Genomic DNA, 19,283 nt, shown 5'->3' on the forward strand with positions numbered 1-19,283 from the left:
GGGCAATAGGGGCTTATGGAGGCATAATAGGGGCTTATGGAGAGGGTAATGGGGGGCAATAGGGGCTTATAGGGGGTTAATAGGGGCTTATGGAGGGGGTAATGGGGGTTTATGGGGGTAATAGGGGCTTATATGGGGCAATAGGGAGTTATAGGGGACAATAGGGGTAATATGGGGGGCAATAGGGTCTTCTGGGGGCATAATAGGGGCTTATGGGGGATGGTAGGAGGGCAATAGGGGCTTATGGAGAGGGTAATAGGTGGGCAATAGGGGCTTATATGGAGGGGAATAGGGGACCAACATGGGCTTATAGTGGGGGAATAGAGGATTATAGGGTGGCACTAGGGGTTTAATGGGGGGCAACAGGGGCTTATAGGGAGAATAGGGGCCTATGGGGAGGCTTATGGGGAGCAATAAGGGCTTATGGGGGCATAATAGTGGCTTATAAGGGTCATTAGGGGCTTATGGGGACAGTAGGGCGGGAGAGGGTTTGGGGGGTCAGTGGGAGCACCGGGCAGTGCCCCGCACCGTGACTCCCCCAGCAGACCCCACAGCCCCCGGCACACCCCAAACCCACGGGCACCTCGTGGCGCTCCCGGGGCCGGGGCCTGGCTGGATCCGGAGCCGAGGCCGCGGCCCCCTGGCGCCGCTAACGAGGACTTTGCTCGTTAGCGCGGAGGGCGCAGGCAGGGGCAGCCGCGGGGGCCCCCCAGTGTGCAAAGTCCACCAACGGGTGCGATAAGGCCACGACCGAGGTGGCCCCAAGCAGCACATCGACCTCCCCGGGTCCCCTCCGACCCCGTCCCCTTTGCCCCGCTGCTTTCCCATCCCCGGGGGGACTTCACGGAGCCCCAAAAACCCCAAAATGCTGTGGGACAGCACCAAAACCCCACACCGACACCTCAGTGTGTGCCACGGAGCCTGGCCGCATCTCCGGGGCGTTTTCCATCAATTTTGTCAACATTTTACAAATTTGCCCCGCTCTTTGCACAGGTGCCACGGGCGCAGCCGAAGCCACGCGAGCGGCTTTTGGAGAGGGTCAGGGGAGACGAAAATTGGGAGGTGTGGGTTAAGCCTCGGAAATTGGGGCCGTCACGCCGCTTGCCCTCTATTCATGAAGCTCCGGCTCTTTCTGATGTAGGCAGGAAAACCCAAATCACCGCGCGGCATGAAAGGCACCCCGACGGCAACCCGGGCTGAAGCGAGCCGCGGGAAGGGCGCGGACGCTCGGAAAATGAGAGGTGGCGAGAAAAACAGATGTCATCCGCGGCTCGCTGCCCTGTAGGGTTAACCTCCTCCCTCCCCTCCCCTCCCCTCCCCTTCTCCAAGCCTTTTGCTCTTCCCCTCCCCGCCCGCTGCTCCGATTCCCTGCCATTGGCTGCCGCTGTAGGTTTAGGCTAAAAAGCCTGTAATTAGGACCCCAGCTGACACAGATCCAGTTTCCTGGGCAGGCAGATTAAAAAAAAAAAAAAAAAAAAAAAGGAAAAAAAAAAAAAAAGAGAAAAAAAATTAGTTTCCCTCGCTCGGCTTGGATGTTTTCCTTTCGCTTTGCGAAGTTTGCCCAGCCCAGGCTCCCTTCCCTCGCCTGCGTCGGAGCCGCTCGGGTGCTCGGGGCTGGACGGGACGGCGGAGCCCAGCGCGGTGGGGAAGGGGCAGGTAGGTGGGCAGGGGTCCCCCGGGGTGGGGAAGGGGCAGGTGGGTGGGCGAGGGGGTCCCTCGGGGTGGTTCTTCCACATTCAGGGGCTGAGGGAGCCGGGGCTGGAGGAGAAAACTGTTGGGACCGAGGGGAAATGGGACGATTTCCCCATCCGGGAATTGTTGCGCGGGGAAAGGCAAGGTGGGAGAGCTGGGAGAGGAGAGGGAGGGGGGTTTTTGGGCTGGTTCCTCTCCGGGAAAAACAAGCAGCGGGGAGCAGGGAGCTCCCTCCGCTCCTGAGGTCTTTGTCTTTGGGGAAAACAGCCCTGCAGAGCCCCCCGAGAGCAGGGGATGGTGGCGATGGAGCCACCAAAGCGCCGCCGTCCCCAGGCTGGAGCCCGCAGGTGCAGGGGGCTGGGGGCTCGCCCCGAGGAGCTGGGGGGGCACTGGGTCTGCCGGCACCGAACCCACTGAAGGTCCCTATGGGGGGTTTTGATGTCTTTTGCTCTGGCTTGGAGGGAGCGGGGTGGTTTGGGGCTGGCCGTGGAGCTTTCTGCTGGTGGATGAAACCCACCTGGGGCAGGGAGCGCGGTGCCGGGCTCGGGTCGTCCCCACAGACACAGGAGCGAGAGCATTGCAGCGGGTTAATGGGTTACTCACTGCTCCCTGCCGAGCTAGGACGGGGAAAAAAATCCCTAAGAACCCCCCTGCAGCAGCAGCATTTCCTCCTGCGAGCAAACAAGCCACACACCGGGGGTCCCCTCCGGTCACTTGGGTGGCACGGTGCCGCGTGGCGGGGCAGGAGAGGTCCCTGGGATCTGTGCCACAGCACCCGGGCTGTGCGCTGTCCCCGTCCCTCCTCGCTGCCATCCTTGGGGACGGCTGTGCCAGGCACCCAGGCACCGATCCTGCTCCTGCCATCGCGGGGGGGATTTGGGGGCCAGGCTGGGGCAGGCTGGCTTCGGTTGCTCTGCAGGACGAGCTGCTCCGGCTCGCCTGGCCAGAGCTCAGCTTATCTCAGCCCGAGCGCATCTCTGCAGCTCCATCGCCACGCACCTCCGCTGCAGCTGTGTTGACGGGAGCAGAAGCACAAACAGGTTATGGTGGGGGTGAGGCGTACCGAGCCGTGCCAGGGTGTTTTTGGGCGCTTGAAAGGGGATCCGGCCTTTATTTTTTTTAATTTTTTTTTTTTTGGCGATGGCCAGCAGACGCTTTTCCTCGGGGCTGGGGAGCCGGGGAGTGTTTGGTGGAAAATAGGACGGAGGTGGCTGAAAGCAGGTCGGGGAAAAGGGAGCAGTGCTTCAGAGAAACGAGGGCTGTGGCAGGGGTGCAGAGCAGCCCCTGGCCGGGCAAGGAAGCAGGAGGCTGCGCTGAATGCGAATGGGCCGGGGTGGCTGCGCCGCACGGTAACACTGCGACCTTGGCAGGAGAGGGCTGGCAGCCCACACGCGCTCCCATGGCCAGCCAGAGACTGGGGCTGCTCCCAAAGGGGATTAAAATTCCCGTGGGTTTCAGCCTCTTTTAGCCAGGGAGCTGCAAGCGCTTCCCAAAGAGCACAGAAATGGACTTGGAGCAGGACGGGGAGCGCTGCGGGGCCACCGAGCCAGGCGGTGCTGGCACCAAAAGGCACCGAGCAGGCAGGGGAGCATGGCAAGGACAGCGCCCATCCTTTAGAGCGGGTGCAGGCTGGAGGACCTCCTGGGGCAGGACCAGAGGCTTTTGAAGCCCATGGAAGCTCTGCGGGGTGGCTCTCAGCCCGTCCAACTGGTCCCTCGCGTGGCCCTGCTGGGGGGACGCGCCGTGCCGGCGGGGAGGAGCAGGTCCCCAACGCGCCCTCCTGCCACCTCCCCTGACGCCAGGGCCGGTGGCCCCGCCGGGAGCATCCCGCATCCTTCCACGGGCCGGCAGGGCAGGGCGATAGCAGGACTGCCCGCCGGCGGCGAGGAAGGAAGAGGGGACGGGAGCAGAGCAGAGGAGCCGGACCTGTCGGGGCTGCCTGGCTCCTTAGCATGGGAGGCGCGCAGAGCTGTCACCGTCTGGGGCTAATTACAGGGACTCGTTCGCAGCCCAGACGGCTGCCAGCCGGCGTAATCACATCAAACCGGGCTGGGCTGGGCTCCCCCAGCACAGCCCCATTGATTCACGGCCCTGCCCGCTCCATTCCACCCAGCCTTACCCCGCTGCCAGCCCCGGGACGGGGAGCCCCGTGCGCCCTGCTGCGGGGCCGCCAGCCCTGCTGCCTCCACGGGGCATCAAAGGGGGCCGGTGACAACAAAGCCCCAGGAGATTAGACAAAGGCAGTTTGGAGTCTTAATGACCCAAGCAAAGCCTGAGACGGCCATCCACGTCCCGTGGGGAGAGCAGGGGTGTGTTACCAACAGGGACCAAGCAGCAGCAGATCCAGGACGCTGGACCCATGGGTGTCCTTAGCCAGCACCCCAGGGACGGGGGCCATCCCCCATCACAGCTCTAGAGACAAGGTTGTTCCCTGATCCACCACCAGCAGCTCTCATAGAGAGGTCCTCACCAAGGCAGGGCTCTCTTTGGGCTGTAAATACGCAGAATCGGCTCAGACACCGTCTTCCCCCTCGGTGCAGCCCGTCTGTTCCATCCCGCCGGCCGATCTGCCGCGTTAATCATTGAGCTGTGCACCAAGGCAACCTGAGCTGCCCGGGCTGATCCCGCCAGCTCCCAGCTGGAGCCCGGAGCAGAAGCTCAGAGCCGGCCACCTCTGGGTGCCCTGGTGCCCTGAGCTGCTGCGTGGAGGAAGGCGCTGAGAGCTGGGGCTGAGCTGGGGCTGAGCTGGGGGTGTTGAAGCTGTTTTATGGGAGCAGCAGGGATGGGGTCGCTGCTTCTGTCCTGGAGCACCCAGCAGGGACGTGCCACCTCGCTGCGGAGGGACGAGCTGGGTTTTGTGGCACGAGGAGACCTGGAGCCACCTGCCAGCACGTGGCCGCGTGGCTTGAGGGTCACCAAACCACAGCTCCGGCTCATGGAAAGCAGGTCCCAGGGCAGGTCCCAGCTCCTGCTGGGTGCCCGAGCGGGGTGGCGATGGCACGGCTGGGGATTTGGGGTGCGGAGGGGCGCAGCGTGGCCCCATCCCTCCCACCTCCCCCCCTCGCAGGACGCCCTGCAGAGCGTGCAGGGAGCCACGGCCTCGCCGCCTCGCTTGGTTTTGGAAAGCCGAGGCAGGAAGGAAGCGAGCGGTGACAAGTGGCGCGTGGGGAGGAGGGGACGGATGGGGACGGCCGGGTTTCCACCCCGGACCCATTAGCCAGGCAGGCGGTGGCGGCTGGGCGAGCCGGCTGCCCGGGCAGGAACAGCAGCTCGGGGCAGAACAATAGCAGCCCAGGGGGAATAAATTATTTTCCACTGAATTGGGCTAGACCTCGGCCTCCTCCCACTGCTCCGCTCGGGGACAGGCCACTAAAGCAGGGATCGGCCGTGGGATCAGCACAGGGCTGGGGGCAGCCAGGGAAAATCTCCTGCTGTGGGTGAGCAAACAGCCAGCGGGGCTTCCCGAAACCTCTTCCAGGCTGAGCACAAACACCCAGGGGCTCCCCCTTGTGCAGCTTCACCCCAACACCGTCCTTTCTCCGGTGCCTCCCGCTCAGCAGGCAAAGCCCCAGAGCAGTGAGCACCTCGGTGTGGGTTTGTTTCTCACCCTTGCCGAGAAGGGAATGACCCCCCCAAAGCCCTTGCCCCTCTGTGGACGTTCAGCAAAGGGTCTCGAGGTCCCTCTGCACCTGGGCATGGGGGGGATGATGCCTCCCGGGGTCAGCCAGCCCCCTTCTCCCCGCCGTGCCGCGGCTCTCCCCCAGCTCCTCTCCTCTCTCCCCGCAGCTCATGTCCCTGCCGAGCCCCGCATGGCCCCAGCCCGACGAGCCCCCCCCCTGCGGCACCGCCACCGGCCTCCCCCCAGCCTCGTCCGACAGCGACTCCGGCTGTGCCCTGGAAGAGTACCTGGAGCCCCCCGCAGACCCCGCGCCCCCCGAGGTGGGCAGCGCCTGGCCCTCACGGGGCTCCCTTTGCTCCCGCTCTGCCCCAAAGGGGCAAAACTGCTTCATCCCCCCCGATCATCCCCCCGTTTGTGTCCCCGTGCCGTGTCCCCAGGTCCCCGCGTGCTTCCAGAGCCGCTCGCTGGATCCTGCCTCTCCCGCTGACCGGAGCCGGCTCCGCGTCAAAGCCCTCCTGCAGCAGCTGCCTCCTCAGGACTGCGATGTAAGAACCGGATTTATTCGCTGCTGCCCTCCCCGGGGTTTTATTTCCTCGCTGTCCCTCACCTCTTTTACCCCATGCAGGAGCGGTACTGCCCCGGCCTCGCCGAGGAGGAGAGGAAGCAGCTCCGAGCCTTCAGCGCCCGCCGCAGACGGGAGGCGCTGGGGCAGGGGCAGGAATGTCCCGTGCCAGGTCCCTGCCACGGCTGTCCCTGCAAGGAGGTGAGGTGTCCTCCCCCGAGGGGCCGCACGCCACCAAACCGTCCCCCAAAAAGCAATCCTGACCCCGAGTCCCCCCTCCTCCCCCTCTCCGTGCCTTGCAGTGCGGCCGGAGGCTGAACAAAGGCGACCCGGGGATTTCGGCGTCCCGGCTGGGAGACCACTTCTGGCACCCGTCCTGCTTCTCCTGCCACTTCTGCCGCCAGCCCCTGGTGGATCTCATCTACTTCCAGCAGGACGGGAGGATCTACTGCGGCCGGCACCACGCCGAGCTCTTCCGACCCCGCTGCGCCTCCTGCGACCAGGTGGGTGCCAGCGGGGAGGATGCTTTTAGTTCTTTTTTATTTTTATTTTTTATTTATTTTTGCCATCATCCAGTGCTCTGTGCTTGGCTGGGAGCTGCAGGACAGGAGGAAGGATTCCTCCCCAAGCCCTGCACGGAGCCCCACGCCTGCCCCGAAGTCCTTTGGCCCCAAAAAGCAGGCAGTGGGTGGCGGGTTTTCGGTCCGGCTGCGTACAGGATCGGGTTTTTGTCCCCCTGCAGCTGATTTTCATGGAGGAGTGCATCGAGGCGGAGGGCCGGCGCTGGCACCCGGAGCATTTCTGCTGCCTGGAGTGCGAGGCGCCGCTGCGCGGGCAGCGCTACGTGATGAGGAGCGGGCGGCCCTGCTGCCGCGGCTGCTTCGAGAGCCTCTTCGCCGAGCCCTGCCAGGCCTGCGGGGACCCCATCGGTACGAGCAGGGTGGGGTTGATGGATTTTTTTTTTTGGGGGGGGGGGCAGGTGGCGGCGGGGAGAGCCCCTCGCTCACCCCGCGGCCACCCCTCAGGTGTGGACAGCGAGGAGGCCACGCACCAGGGGCTCCACTGGCACGCCCGAGCCCCCTGCTTCTGCTGCAGCCTGTGCCGAAAACCGCTGCGGGGGCAGCCCCTCACCGCTCGCCACGGGCGCCTCTTCTGCTCCGAGAGCTGCAGCCTGGGGCTGGACGCGGCCTCCAGCGCCTCCGACTCCTCCGACTCGGCCTTCATCTCGGCCCCGTCCCCCGACTCGACGCCCCTCTCCCGAGCCGGCCACGCAGCCAGGCCCGCGCCGGGGAGCGCCGCGAGTGGAAGAGAGTGGAAAGGAGCGGAAGGCGGCGGTAGGGATCCGAGCGCGGCGTTTGCGGGGCGGTGGGAGGGAGGTGGAAGCAAAGCCAGGCTCTGCTCAGCTGCTGCAGCACCCTAGGGTGCTTTTGGGGCGCGTGGTGTGGGCGCTGCACCGATCGGGGCCGCAGAAGCAGTGGGAGCTGCGGGTGGGTTGCAGCAGCCTTGTCTTGCACCCTGAGCGGCCCTCACTGCTGAACCAGGGTGGGCTCAGCTCCCTCCTTCCTCACCCTTCCTTGATTTTCCTTCTTGCAGAGATGTCTCCGGACCAGGCCTCCCTGCATCCTGCCTTCAGGAGCCTCGAGGACCACGAAGCAGCCACGGAGAGGAGCCGGGACGCGGCGCACGCGGGGACGCAGGGGTCAGGGGGCAGCCCCCAGCCCTGCACAGAGGGGCCCAAGGGGCTCGGAGCCTCAGGCCCCCCAATTTCGGGGGATCCTGGTGCCCGAACACCAGCGGGGGACGGAAACCCAGCCCTCCCAGCGGGGCTGTCCCCTGCCCTACACAGCCCACGGCCGGAGGACACCGACCTGCAGGACATCACGGAAGAGGACGACTCCTGGTGCCCCACCTGCTCCTCATCTTCGGACTCGGACGAGGAAGGCTTCTTCTTCGGGAAGCCCATTCCCAAACCCGGGATGAGCTCCCTGGGCAGGGAGCCCCCGGAGAGGGCCAGGGGCAGGACGGCGAAGCCGCGGGGCAGCAGCAAGCACTGCAGCGTGTCCTAGGGCCCCCGCGCCTCGCCGGGGGAAGCACTTTGCACGGTATTTAAGCAGCAGGACAGCAGCTGGAGGAAGGGGAGGGGGGCGTCCTCGTCCCCCTTGCCGTGGTCTCCGTGCATTCCAGGCGCGTTTTGGACACGGCCCAAGGCCGGTGGGGAGAAGCCGCCGGGATCCTCTCACCGGTAGCCGCAGGCGAAGCACAGCCTGCCCTTCCTGCCGGCCTCTCCCGCAATTAGGAACAGGTAAAGCGAGTAGGGAGCAGGGAGGCAGCAGCCCGCACCGGGGCGCGCTCGCCAGCTCCCGTCCCAGCCAAGCTGGCAGCCTCGGAGAGCAGCAACGCAGCAGGGAGGGCGGCCGGGGGCTTAGGACGAGGGCAGGGGCTTCTGCCTGACTCGGACAGGAGGGATTTATTTGGCCCCCGGGGTCAGATCCAGACGCCGGGTGGGGGTCTCTCACCCGCAGGGACTCTTTGGAGGGGCGCTGATGCTGTCCCGTAGGGTGCTGCCACCACGGGGAGGGGACGGTGCTCCAATAAAGCCCAGCTGAGACCTGAACGCAGGAGAGCCGACGGTGCCTGGTCTGATTCCCTTCCCACCCCAGGTTTTGCCGTGCTGCTGGAGAACCACGGACCCCAGGAGAGGGTCCCCAGGGTGGGGTCAGGCTGGGAGGGCCACCACAAATCCCTGCACGCTGAGCCCGGCAGAGCAGGAGCAGAACAACGGCGGTGCGAGGATCAAACCTCAGTTATTTTTTATTTTTTTTATTTTTTTTAAAAAAGACCAAAAGCCTGGGTTTAACGGAGCAGCACAACGCCACAAGAAGAGAGCAAGGAGCTCTGAGAAGGGGGGAGCCCTCCCGTCCTCCTCTGCCCCAGCTGCTCTCCCTCCCGCCACCCTTCAGTAAAACCCTCTTTTCTTGAAAATTCAGCTCGGGGTGGGGACAACCTGCCCACGACCCCGTTCCCTGCCCGCAATCCCCAATTTCTGGCCGCCCCCTGACCTCCACACCCCCCCCTTTCCACCTCCAGGAGGGACGGAGGGACCTCACCGACCCCGACACGGGGGGCTCCACGCATTCTACCCCCCGTTTAGGGGCTGGGGGTGCCGGAGTCGTAGCTGTTGATGAAATCCTCCAGCTCCTGGAGGTGGTGGGTGCGCACCTGGCGCAGGTTGGCCCTCAGCGCCAGCCCCAGCGCCGCCTCCATGGAGGGCTCCTTCTGCAGCAGCATCGTGGCCACCACGGCGATGGTCAGGCTGAACTGCTGGTACGACTGCAGGGAGAGGCAAAAGGGGCAGCAGGGGGCACCCCAAAACCTCTCCCTAAGCTGCACAAAGCCCTCTCGGGGAGTTTCTTTCCCCCCCCCCCGGGGGTGACAGCCCCTTCCCACAGCACCCGGGGCTGCCCCGTGTCTTGCCCATCACCCCGTGTCACCTCATTCCCCATGGATTTTGAACCTCGGGGGTGTCCCCATCTCCTCGGCTAGCCCCAAACCCCGTGTGTGCCCGCCAGGACTCACCAGCTCGATCTCCTCTTTCCTGGCAAGGACAGCGGCGGAGCGCAGGTCTGTGCTGGCTGGGGAGGGCGCGGGGAGCGTGGAGCAGAGCAAGGGCTGGCAGCCTGCAGCCTGCGCAGGGGAAAAACGAGGGAAGGTCGCATGCTTTGAAAGGGAAAAGGAGAGGGCAACGGAACAGGAGCGGGGTTGGGACCATATTGGGGCTGCTGGGGACCGACCACCCTGTGGGGACACCTCTAGCACCTCGCCACCCCCTTCCCTCCCAGCACAGCGCTGGCAGCAGCGCCTCTGAGACCCAAGGGCCCCCTCCAGCTGATTTCTCTTCCCCATTAGGCAGTAATTAAGCCACTCTGCCACACTCGTTTGCTCCGTTAAAGCTCCAGTCCTGGGGTCGGTCACGCTCCAGCACACTCCCAATCCCCGAGTTATTTTTTTGGCCCGTCTCCAAACCGTCTCCGATTTATCGGTGTCTCCTGCACGGCCGACAGCGGGGCTGATACGGGCGCTGCACCCAGACAAAGCGGCGCTTTAACCCCAGCACGTAATCCTGGGGCTGGCAAGGCCAGCGAGAAAATTCCCCCCGGGGCTCCTGGGTTAGCTCCGTGCTCCTGAGCCTCGCTGCGGGTGGTTCCCGGGGCCACGAGGGCACCGTTCCTGCACAGAAGGCAGGGCTGCGCACGTACCAGCTCCGTCTCATCCCCAGGAGGGTGTCCTGTCCTGGGTGATGCTGCTGGCTCGCTGCAGACGTTGGGGCTGGCCTGGCTGGGCTGTGCATCGGGCTCCTCGGCAGCTCCCGGTGAGACCTGCGAGTTTTCAGAGGGATGAAGGCCACCGAGAAGCCATCGGGAGAGAAAGCACCCAGGGGAGGGAGGCAGCAGCTGTGTGAGAGCAGCGGGAGCCAAGGAAACGCTGCTGCCTTCAGGAAGGGAAAGCTCAGCAGGAGGAAACGCTGCGGAGCAGTGCAGCCACGGCCTGAAACCCATCCCACCACGGGAGGCTGCTGCCGTGCCCAGGAGAGCGGGCAGAGCCCTGCACGTACCTCCACACCCGGGCTCGCTGCGGCGCCGGCCGTCTCCGCAGGCTCCTGAGGGGCTGAGGTGCTGTGGGGTGGGGACCCAGCACCCTCTGTGGCCTCAGGGACGCTTTGGCTGCACGGCTCTACCTGCACAAAGCGTTTCGGGTGCGCTTCAGAGTCCACCCAGGGCTGTCAGTACGGCCCAGGCAAATGGGAAAAGGTTTGTGGAGAGGACCCCAAAAATCCCACCTCCTCCATGGCACTGCAGCTGGGCAGAAAGAGGAGATGGATGCAGCAGCTCGTACCTGCTCCAAGTCCTTCTCCGTCCTGGTACAGGTGTTCTCTGGCAGGGCTGGCTCCGTTTCCGAAGCAGAGGGGCCCGGGCTCTGGCTGCCTGCAGCTTTCTGCCCGTCTTCTGGCTCGACCTGGGGACGGGGAATGGCGTGAGGCAGGGACGTTCATCCCTCCTGGGGAGAAGAGCTGAGGAAGGGGACGGGCAGGGTGCTAAAACGCCAAGGAAAGCAGGGGCTTCGCAGCCCCAGAGAAGCCAGGAAAACAACCCACAGTCTGTCAGAGCCAGCGAGGCAGTGAGCGAAAGGGCTGGGTGAGAGAAGCGAGGTGTTACACGGGATGAAGGGACCCTCTGATGGTGCAAGCATCCCCGTACTCGTACCAGCTCTGCTCCTGCTTCTGGCTCCTGCTTCACAGCCTGAGGATCAGTGGCTGGGCTCTTCTGCGGGGAGGCTGCTGGCTCAGAGGGCTCCGGCACCTCTCCGCTGGCTGCCGGCTGGCCCTGGGGGAAATCACCTTGCTCAGGGACACGGCAGCACCACGAGAGCCACGTGGCCGTGAAATATGGGCGTGCTGGAGGTAAAAACCCACCTCAGCCACCTTCTCCCCGCTCTGCACGCCGTCCTTGCCGGCACTAGCTGGCTGGGGAGCAGCAAGGCTCTGCACATCTTCCTTGCCTCCTGGCTGGCTCTCCTGGGGGCAGGACTGGGAGGATTTGGAGGACGCCTGCTTCCCTGCGGAGCGAGAAGGGACAACGGGGCGGTATCCACCGAATCCTCACCCTTGGCAGGGAGATGCTGCTGGCTGCACGCACCGTGGCAGCGTCCTGGGCATCCCCAGGCAGGCACCACGGTGGCAGCACGAACCTTTGGGGAGCTGGGGAGGGGCCGGGCTGTAGTACACCACCGTCTCCTGCTGGACACGGCGAATGTAACGGCAGCGTCTGTGGCTCGGGCCACGAGGACGCCAGGGCGGGCAGCTTTCCTGGAAGGCCCCTTGCTCCCTGCAGGATTTAACACAGCCCCCGGGGGGGGGGGGAATTTAGGCTGGCGGGGATCTCTGGTGCAACCTCCCACCCGGCCCCGCAGCCTGCTGTGGGATCCGTCCCCTTCTCCAGCTCCTGCCCCCTGCCCTCGGCGCGGGCACCCACCACGAGAAGTCGGCCACGGGCTGCTCGTTGCCGGGGAAGTCCGACCAGTTGAAGGAATCCGGGGCAAACAGCGGCTGCACCTGTGGGGAGAGGCAGATTTAGGCACGGATCCCGGGGCAGGGATCCACGCCTGGCACAGCCACGGCCCCACCAACCCTCCCCTGCCCGCCTCCCCTCACCCCCTCACCGGGTACGAGTCCTCGGTGAAGTTTTCCTCCTGTCTTTGGTGCTCCTCTCTGTAGTCCCAAGGGGGTGGCGGACGGGGACAGTCCTGGGGTCCCCATCTCCTGTCCCCCTCCATCCTATAGAAGTCGGCGGGGCCGGGGAAAGGCCAGGGCTGCCAGGGACCGGGCTGCCAAGGCAAAGCACTGCTGGTGAGGACCTGGGGCAGCTCATTTCGGGCAGCCGTGGGCTTTCCAGCAGGAGTTTTGGTTTCACCCCAGTTCCCCCTTCCCGCCGTGGCCCCAAGCTTTCTTTCTCGTGCTCCCCCAATTTGGTCACCCCCAATTTGTAGGGGAACCCTGTCCCGTCCTGCTTGGCCGGGGAGGAGATAGGTTTATGTGAATCCCTGGGTTGGAGGGCAAGACACTCCGAGTCTTCCAGGGTTTCAACAGGGTTAAACTTTGCCTGATAATTTGCTGAGGAAATATTAGATGCTGGGCAAAAGCACACACGGTCCAAATAAAGGAAAAATAAATAAATATAGGGGTTGAGAAGTAGAGAGAGACACCACCAGCTGTGGATCCTGTATTGACTTGGCCTCTTCAGGCTCTCAGGTGGTGGGCGCACACCCGGACGCTTTCGTGTCAGGGTTTTTAAAGCTCAGCCCCCACCTTTTTGAGCAGGTTCAGGTGTCCTACGTGGCCCTTTCCCGGGCAGGAATGGGTCATATGGGGAAATGCTCCAGAAATGAGTCTGGGGGTAGTTCTTGGGGTCTGAGAGAGACGCTGCCCTGCCTCCCCTGTGCCCCTATCAGGGCAGATGGTTACGACCTAACAAAAGCTGCGCTGAGGTTGCCTGGGGAGAGCTGCACCCCACAAACCCCAAGAGCACCCCACAAACCCCAACAAACCCCCTTACCGGGTGCCTGTTGTGCCTGCCTCTCCAGGGCTGGTGCTCCCAGGACGGCTCGTACCAGTTGTCCCGGGGGCCAGCACCATAGGGTCTGGGCTGCCACGGCCCCTGCTGCTGAGAGGACACGGGGAGCAGGATGAGACCCTCCCCAAACCAGAGGGATGCTGAGCCCAGAGCCCACCCAGCCGAGGTCCCAGCCCGTTCCCAGTCTTCCCAGTTCCCCCTGCAGGCTGTGGTGATGCTCCCTCAGCTCCTCAGCATCCCAAGGGCTGGAGCAGCGGGCAGCCACCCTCAGCACCCCGGAGAAGAGCCCCATGGAGCCCCTCTGTTCCCACCACCACCACCACCACCACCTCCTACCTCCCAGGGAGCATCCTGGAACCCCCTCCTGTGGAACCTGTTGGAGAACATCTCTCTGGGACGTCGGCCCGGCCTCTGCCCCTGCAAGGAGAAGGCCCTCGGGAGGGTCAGCGGCGCTCAGCTGCGGAGGGAGAGCTTTTGGGGGAACGCGTCCCACGGGACGGACGTCACCATCGGCTTGGGGACAGCTTCCTGCTGGGGCGAGGCTGCTCCTCGTCCCAGGAGGGGACGCGGGTCCCCCCCATGCCAGCAGTGCTCCCTGGCACCACACAGCTCCGCTCCCTGCTTGCCCTGCCCGGGCTCTGCCTGCTCGCAGCGAGGTTTCCATCACCCTGTGCCAAGCGCAGGGGTCAGGGCGCCCGGCGGCACCACCCCGCTATTGTTCCCTCGGGCTCACGGGTGCAGCCGGGCACTCTGCAGACTGGGAACAGCGTTTGAGGCTTCCCCCCCCCAGCAGGCAGCAGTGGCTGCTCGGTGTTTATCCCACGGGACGCCGTCGGAGCGAGCAGGGGCCAGCTCTGACCCTACAGCAGCCGGCGTGACCCCAAGCAGCCAGCTCGCAGGGGACGCGGGCAGCCTCATGCCAGGAGTCACCGAAGACTCGGACCCCGATCCCAGGGAGCAAGCGAGGAGAGGAGGGAGACAGAAATCAAGAAAACAACTCTTTTGTCCCCAGACTGAGGTTTTACCTGGCCCTAGAAGGGAGCTCACCACCTGGAAGCACAGCGCCAGCGGGCAGCGGGGCCGGGACCCCCTGCTTGATCCCCCTGGGGGATCTCCGCAGCTCCCCTTGCTGAGCACGCAGCAGCTGGGTGCTGATTTTCCCCCAGGAAGCCTCCTTTGGCCCCCTCCTGACCATTTATTTCCTGGGAGGGGCCACACGCCAGCCTGATGCCCTGCAGGAGCTTCAGCTGTTTGCGGAGCGCTTCCCTCGGCTGCCGGTGCGAACAAACAGCCAGCAGCAGGGGGTGCTCAGCAGGACCAGCAGAGCCCCCTCCCCAAAAAAAAAATGTCCTGAGGACCGCACAGCCCCCACATAACAGTCCTCAAACCGGCCTCTGGTAACCAGAGATGGGCAATTTCCTCACTTTCCCTCCTCTCCCTCACCGAACACCAAATGGTTTGGTGCAAAACCTTGCAAATCGCCACGCCAGCCCCCGCTGCAGCCCCCGTTCCTGTCCCATCCCCATCTCTGGGGGTCCTGCGGGGCACAGAGCCACCACGAGACCCCCTCCCCATCCCCAGCGCCTGCCTCCACCTGGCTTGCTCAGGGCCACGCCGTCCCCAGGATGCCCCCAGCCTTGTGCCAGGGGGATTTGGGGGGGAGCAGAGCAACCCCAGCAGCACGGCTGCTCCGGGACAGCCCGAGGAGGCTAAAGGGAAGGGCGAGAGGAGGCTCTGGGCCATCGCACCCACCTCTGAGGACACCGGGAGCAGCGAGAGGTTCGCCGAGAGCCGCTCGGGGACGCCGTGGCACCGGGGGACCGCTCACCTCCCGGCACCGCTGCTGGATTTGGGGTCTGCTGGCAGCATGGCCAGCCCCCCACGCAGCACCAGGCAGCGATCCAAGGTTTTACCAGGCACAAAGCAGCTCCGCCGGGGCGCCTACAGCCTCTCCTCAGCCCTCTCCGGCTGCATTTCCACCGGGAGTGGCGTCCCCGAGGTTGTTAGCGCCGGGCAGATGTGTCCGTGCTAGGCGCAGGCACCTGGGCCAGGCGCGGGCCGACGCATGGTTTTCCCGATGCTTAATGACCATCTGCTTCGTCTCCGCTCTGCCCGCAGCCGTGGCTCCGGCTGGGGGCTGGGAATGTGTTGATAACGAGCTGGTCCAAACTGGTCTGCCCAGCCATGCGAACTCCGAGCGTAAAGCCGACTTTGTGACCTTGTAGGAGGAGATACGGGGGAGTAGGGAGACTCGGAGAGAGCCAAACGTTAGGGGAGGAGGAGATAAATGGAAAAGCCTCAAGCTTGAAGCAGAGCAAAATCCTTCAGGGATCCCAAACGAGCAGGGATGGGGCAGCTCGTGGCCCGTCGGAGCCGGCTGCCTCTCAGCGCTGCTCCCACCGGGCAGATAACGCACAGCTGGTCGGTTAATTATAGTCTCTAATAGCTATAAATCAATTAACTAACTGGGTGGATCAATTAGCTCTCGGGGGTTTGGGAAAAAGACTACAGCAGCGTGGACAAACTGTGGGCAGCACATCACCCTCGGGAGGGGAAACGGCAGCTCCTCAGCTGGTGCACGTCTCGCCACCAGAGCCAGGTCCTCCTCCTGGTGACCCAGGTGTCCCCGAAGAGGAGGATAAATAAATAGCTCCGGGGACTCACGGGGTGGTGTCCCCTGGAAGAGCAGGCTGCCTCAGCCAGGATGAGCACCACAAAATTTGGCTTGGGATTCCTGTCGCTTGTCCGATCCCTTGCAGAGCCCCCAAGGCTTCTTCGTGGCCATTTTCCATCTTTCTCACTGAGTGATGTGGAAGGGGAGGACTGGGAAGACCGGAGCAGGGTCCAGCCGGGGCTCGATGCGCTCACCTCGTCCCAGTTTGGGCCGTGAACATCCTGCCCCGCCGACAGTCATCAGTCACGGTGTTAGCATAGCAGACACATAACCACAACGTGATTATATGAAGGTGCTTTATTCAGCGCTGGAAACCAGGGGCAGGTGCCCAAATCTGGCTTCAAATCCCGTCACATCCCGACCGCAAATTTATATTCTTGGAGCTACATAAATTCATACATATTCATTTCAAGTTGCAGCATCAGCCTCAGTGACTCCTCCCTTGACTCCTCCCTACTTGCACATGCGCAGCACCATCTGGTGGTCTTCCTGGTGGTCTTCCTGATGAAGTAAAGAGTCTTCCTCTCGGTTGAACTCTTCACCTTTCTTCTCTGCGCGTGCTCTTCCCAACCCTCCATGTGTTTTGCCACCTTCCAAGTTCTTAGCAATGGTCGAGATGTACCTGTCCATCCTCAGGATCTTTCTGTGAAGAATCTCTTTATCAGATTAGGAGTTTATTGATAGTATTTGGCTATCTTCATTACCTGGGAAACACTACAACATTTGTCTAAAGACAGCGACTCCTTAGGAAGAAATAGTGCAGGATACTAAAATATGTGCTAATGCCAACAACGGCGAGCCTGGCACCTCGGCACCGCGGCACGGCGTCGTTTGACGTGTAACCACAGGGCCGTAGGGATTTATAACCTGCTGTCAACGAGGAAAGAGCCCGCAGATTGCAGCAGGGGTGCCTGCAGTTACAGCGAGCTCAGTGACAGTGCCAGGGTCGGACGAGAAACCCGGGTGGCTGCGAACACCGTGGGCACTGCAGAAACACCAAAACGGATGCCTTTGGAAGGAAAATGGTGGTGGTTCTGTGGTGGCAGATCCTTAGATATGCTGAGAGGATTTCTCATCTCAGAGCAGGAGGGTGCTGCACTGCAATATCCTCCTGGTCCTGCCGAGGGCACCATGACTGTGCCAGGCTGTGCTGCGGCTTGGCCGAGCCAGGGCAAGGCACAAATCCCCGGTGCAGCGCTGATCCTACTGCTCCCTGTTTGCTCCAGGCAGGCAAAAATCCCCCAATTCAGCACCGCACGTCGTGCCTTTCCCTCTGTCCTCCGTGGCCATCCCTCTGTCCGTAGCTGTGTGACTTCGGCTGCCGAGCTGAGCCTTTGGCTTCTGCCCTAAAGTGGCTGGACCCAAATTCACAAGGTTTGCAGTCCCAGCAGAGACTGAACGGTGCCAGTCGCCTGCGTGGGCTGCTCGTGTCCCCCGCAACGAGGATGGCCCAAAGCCACTGCAAGTGCCCCAGAGGTGGGAAAGCTCCCCGCGGAGCTGGCAGACAACAAAGTTTTCCAAATCAGCTGCGAGGGCTGAAACAGCAGCTCCGGGAGTGGTGGAGCAGGCTTGTGAAAGGGCAGACCCCAGGGGCTAAGGAAAGCAGGGAGGAGTGGGAGGAGGCAGAACTGAGACTGCAGCGAACGAGCAGGGAGGAATGGAGAAGAAATTGGGAATTTTTATGAAGTGCCTGGCAGCACAGCGGAGCCGGAGGAGCCTGCACAAACCTGTGCCCAGCTACTGCGAAGTCTCGGGGACTACAGGCGCTGGTGATAACCCGCAGAAGCTGCGTGCAGGCAGCCGGGAGCTGGGCAGCTCAGCAAAGCGAACGAGAAGTTGTACGAAGCGACAGAAACCCACAGGGAGGGACGGAGGAAACGGGGAGAGATGTTTTCCAAACAGCACCGCTGGCACGCCGTCCTGCCCACGCTCACGCCGAGCGGTGCCCTTTGGAGCGCAGCAGCCCGCGTTACAAAGCACGGCGGCCGTGCCTGGAAATTTCCCAGTCAGACACATTTCCAGCCCACGCAGCGTTTCAGGCAGCCCTCCTGGCTTTCGACGCATTTTTCTCTTATCTTATCTCGCATCCTGCAGGCAGCGAGCCCCGGGGCAGCGGCACAGCCGCCCTTTATCACCCTGCTTCCCAGGCACCTCAATTGTCTGGTCCTGGCTCGGCCGGGAGGTGACAGCGTTCACCAGGCCCTAACTTTCCACAGCACAAACGTGTGGCCGGGGCCACCGCTGATTTTTGGGGCCACCGCTGATTTTCAGCTGCACCGGCACCACGCCAGAGCCGGGGTGGATGTGTCCGATCCCCAGCGGTACGTGTTTGTCAGCCACAAACAGGACACGTGCTTGGGCGAGGCATTTTATTTTATTTTATATTTTATATTTTATTTTATTTTATTTTATTTTATTTTATTTTATTTTATTTTATTTTATTTTATTTTATTTTATTTTATTTTATTTTATTTTATTTTATTGCCTAGTGGTGGAAGTGGTCATCGAGACCACTAGAAATTTGTATTTAGAAAAAATCTATAAAGAGGTCTGCTAGTGGGACAGGCCAGCCTGGGAGCGCAGCGCATCCTCGAGGAACGTCCTTGGGAGGTGCAGGTGAGGACCTGAGACACACTGAGAAGTCCTTGGTAAGTACAGAACAGAGAAACCACAGCACAAAACTACAATAACGAACGTGTTGTTTGGGAAAGCGAAATCTGCAGGCTGCTCCAGGTGGCAGCGTCCTCCACCCCCTTATGTCTCTAATAAGGAACTACCTACCCAAAACAGAACCCCCCCTGCAAGTATTTCTCTACTCTGGCTGAACACGGGGGGCGGCTGCCCCGGTCCCGGAGCTGAGGGCAGCAGGAGGGAGGTGAGAGCCACCAGGGCAGAGCCCAGCCTGGCAGCAGAGCTCGAGCCGGGCACGCTGTGGTGGCTCTGGGCTGCCAAAGCAACACGGGAGCCCCATGACGGGCAACCCTTGAGGCGCAGGAGCAGCCCTTTGAGGCACATCCCCTGAGGTGCAGCACCTTGAGGACCAGCCCTTGTGTCATACACAATAAATGTTTGTTCATCGACTGCCCTCGCCCTTCGAGCAGAACTCCTTGTTCTTGTGACACAGGGGAACGGGAGGGGGGTTCTGTTTGAGCAGTGGGAGCTGCGAAAGCTCCCTGCTGAAATAAGGAGCTGTGTAATGCTTGGCTAGACATTATGAAATTCTTTTGCTTAATGTAACAAAACGAGAACCCCCTCCCCTTCCCTCTTTCTGCATCTCAGTTCCCTCTTTTGTTCAAAGACACTGTCGCAAAGCTCGTGTAACCACCTCCTGATAAGTCCCTAAACTAGTGTATCAACGTCCTGCCTACCTGTCTCACCCTGGGCCAACATGACCAAAAAAATAAAAAAGAAAAGAAGTTGAACCATGACACCGAGGAAGACCACGGCCTTCATCTTCACGACCACCAGAGGGACAGAGGCGACCCCCTAGCACCAGTGTGCGCAGCCGCAGAACATACCAGGATGTGCTGCGTAATCCCAGAATTACCAAAAATATAAAAAGGGACCCTGGCGGGGGTGAGGTGCGCACCGTTGGCGGAGCAGAGACTC

The 19,283-nt window shown here is 62.5% G+C and overlaps 2 protein-coding genes across 2 annotated transcripts; one reads left to right on the forward strand and one right to left on the reverse strand.

The window, feature by feature from the left end:
• Nucleotides 1–1,355: 1,355 nt before the first annotated feature.
• Nucleotides 1,356–8,754, forward strand: PRICKLE4 (prickle planar cell polarity protein 4). The gene is made up of 8 exons (XM_082778252.1): nt 1,356–1,656; nt 5,479–5,631; nt 5,749–5,856; nt 5,937–6,074; nt 6,176–6,376; nt 6,616–6,802; nt 6,899–7,207; nt 7,467–8,754. Exons 2-8 carry the CDS (start codon nt 5,482–5,484, stop codon nt 7,937–7,939), a joined length of 1,566 nt encoding a protein of 521 aa, XP_082634378.1. The 5' UTR covers nt 1,356–1,656; nt 5,479–5,481; the 3' UTR covers nt 7,940–8,754.
• On the reverse strand, nt 8,752–15,078 carry LOC309886999 (uncharacterized protein). The gene is made up of 13 exons (XM_082778378.1): nt 14,753–15,078; nt 13,337–13,417; nt 12,983–13,087; nt 12,090–12,254; nt 11,903–11,982; nt 11,619–11,755; nt 11,344–11,486; nt 11,135–11,254; nt 10,767–10,886; nt 10,486–10,608; nt 10,130–10,324; nt 9,450–9,557; nt 8,752–9,203 (listed from the first exon to the last, which is right to left on the reverse strand). Exons 2-13 carry the CDS (start codon nt 13,385–13,387, stop codon nt 9,021–9,023), a joined length of 1,530 nt encoding a protein of 509 aa, XP_082634504.1. The 5' UTR covers nt 13,388–13,417; nt 14,753–15,078; the 3' UTR covers nt 8,752–9,020.
• Nucleotides 15,079–19,283: the final 4,205 nt, after the last annotated feature.

The sequence above is a fragment of the Aythya marila genome, assembly GCF_965140915.1.
Source record: "Aythya marila genome assembly, chromosome: 24".
In the NCBI taxonomy this organism is placed as follows: Eukaryota; Metazoa; Chordata; class Aves; order Anseriformes; family Anatidae; genus Aythya; species Aythya marila.

Excerpts from the sequence above, each read along its gene's own strand:
- PRICKLE4 (XM_082778252.1), top strand. The coding sequence starts at position 5,482 with ATGTCCCTGCCGAGCCCCGCATGGCCCCAGCCCGACGAGCCCCCCCCC. Across the intron at positions 6,075-6,175 it reads ACGGCTGTCCCTGCAAGGAG|TGCGGCCGGAGGCTGAACAA; the intron begins GTGAGGTGTCCT and ends CGTGCCTTGCAG. Across the intron at positions 6,377-6,615 it reads GCTGCGCCTCCTGCGACCAG|CTGATTTTCATGGAGGAGTG; the intron begins GTGGGTGCCAGC and ends GTCCCCCTGCAG.
- LOC309886999 (XM_082778378.1), bottom strand. The coding sequence starts at position 13,387 with ATGTTCTCCAACAGGTTCCACAGGAGGGGGTTCCAGGATGCTCCCTGG. Across the intron at positions 10,609-10,766 it reads CGGAGAAGGACTTGGAGCAG|GTAGAGCCGTGCAGCCAAAG; the intron begins GTACGAGCTGCT and ends CGCTTTGTGCAG. Across the intron at positions 9,204-9,449 it reads GGAAAGAGGAGATCGAGCTG|TCGTACCAGCAGTTCAGCCT; the intron begins GTGAGTCCTGGC and ends CTCTCCCTGCAG.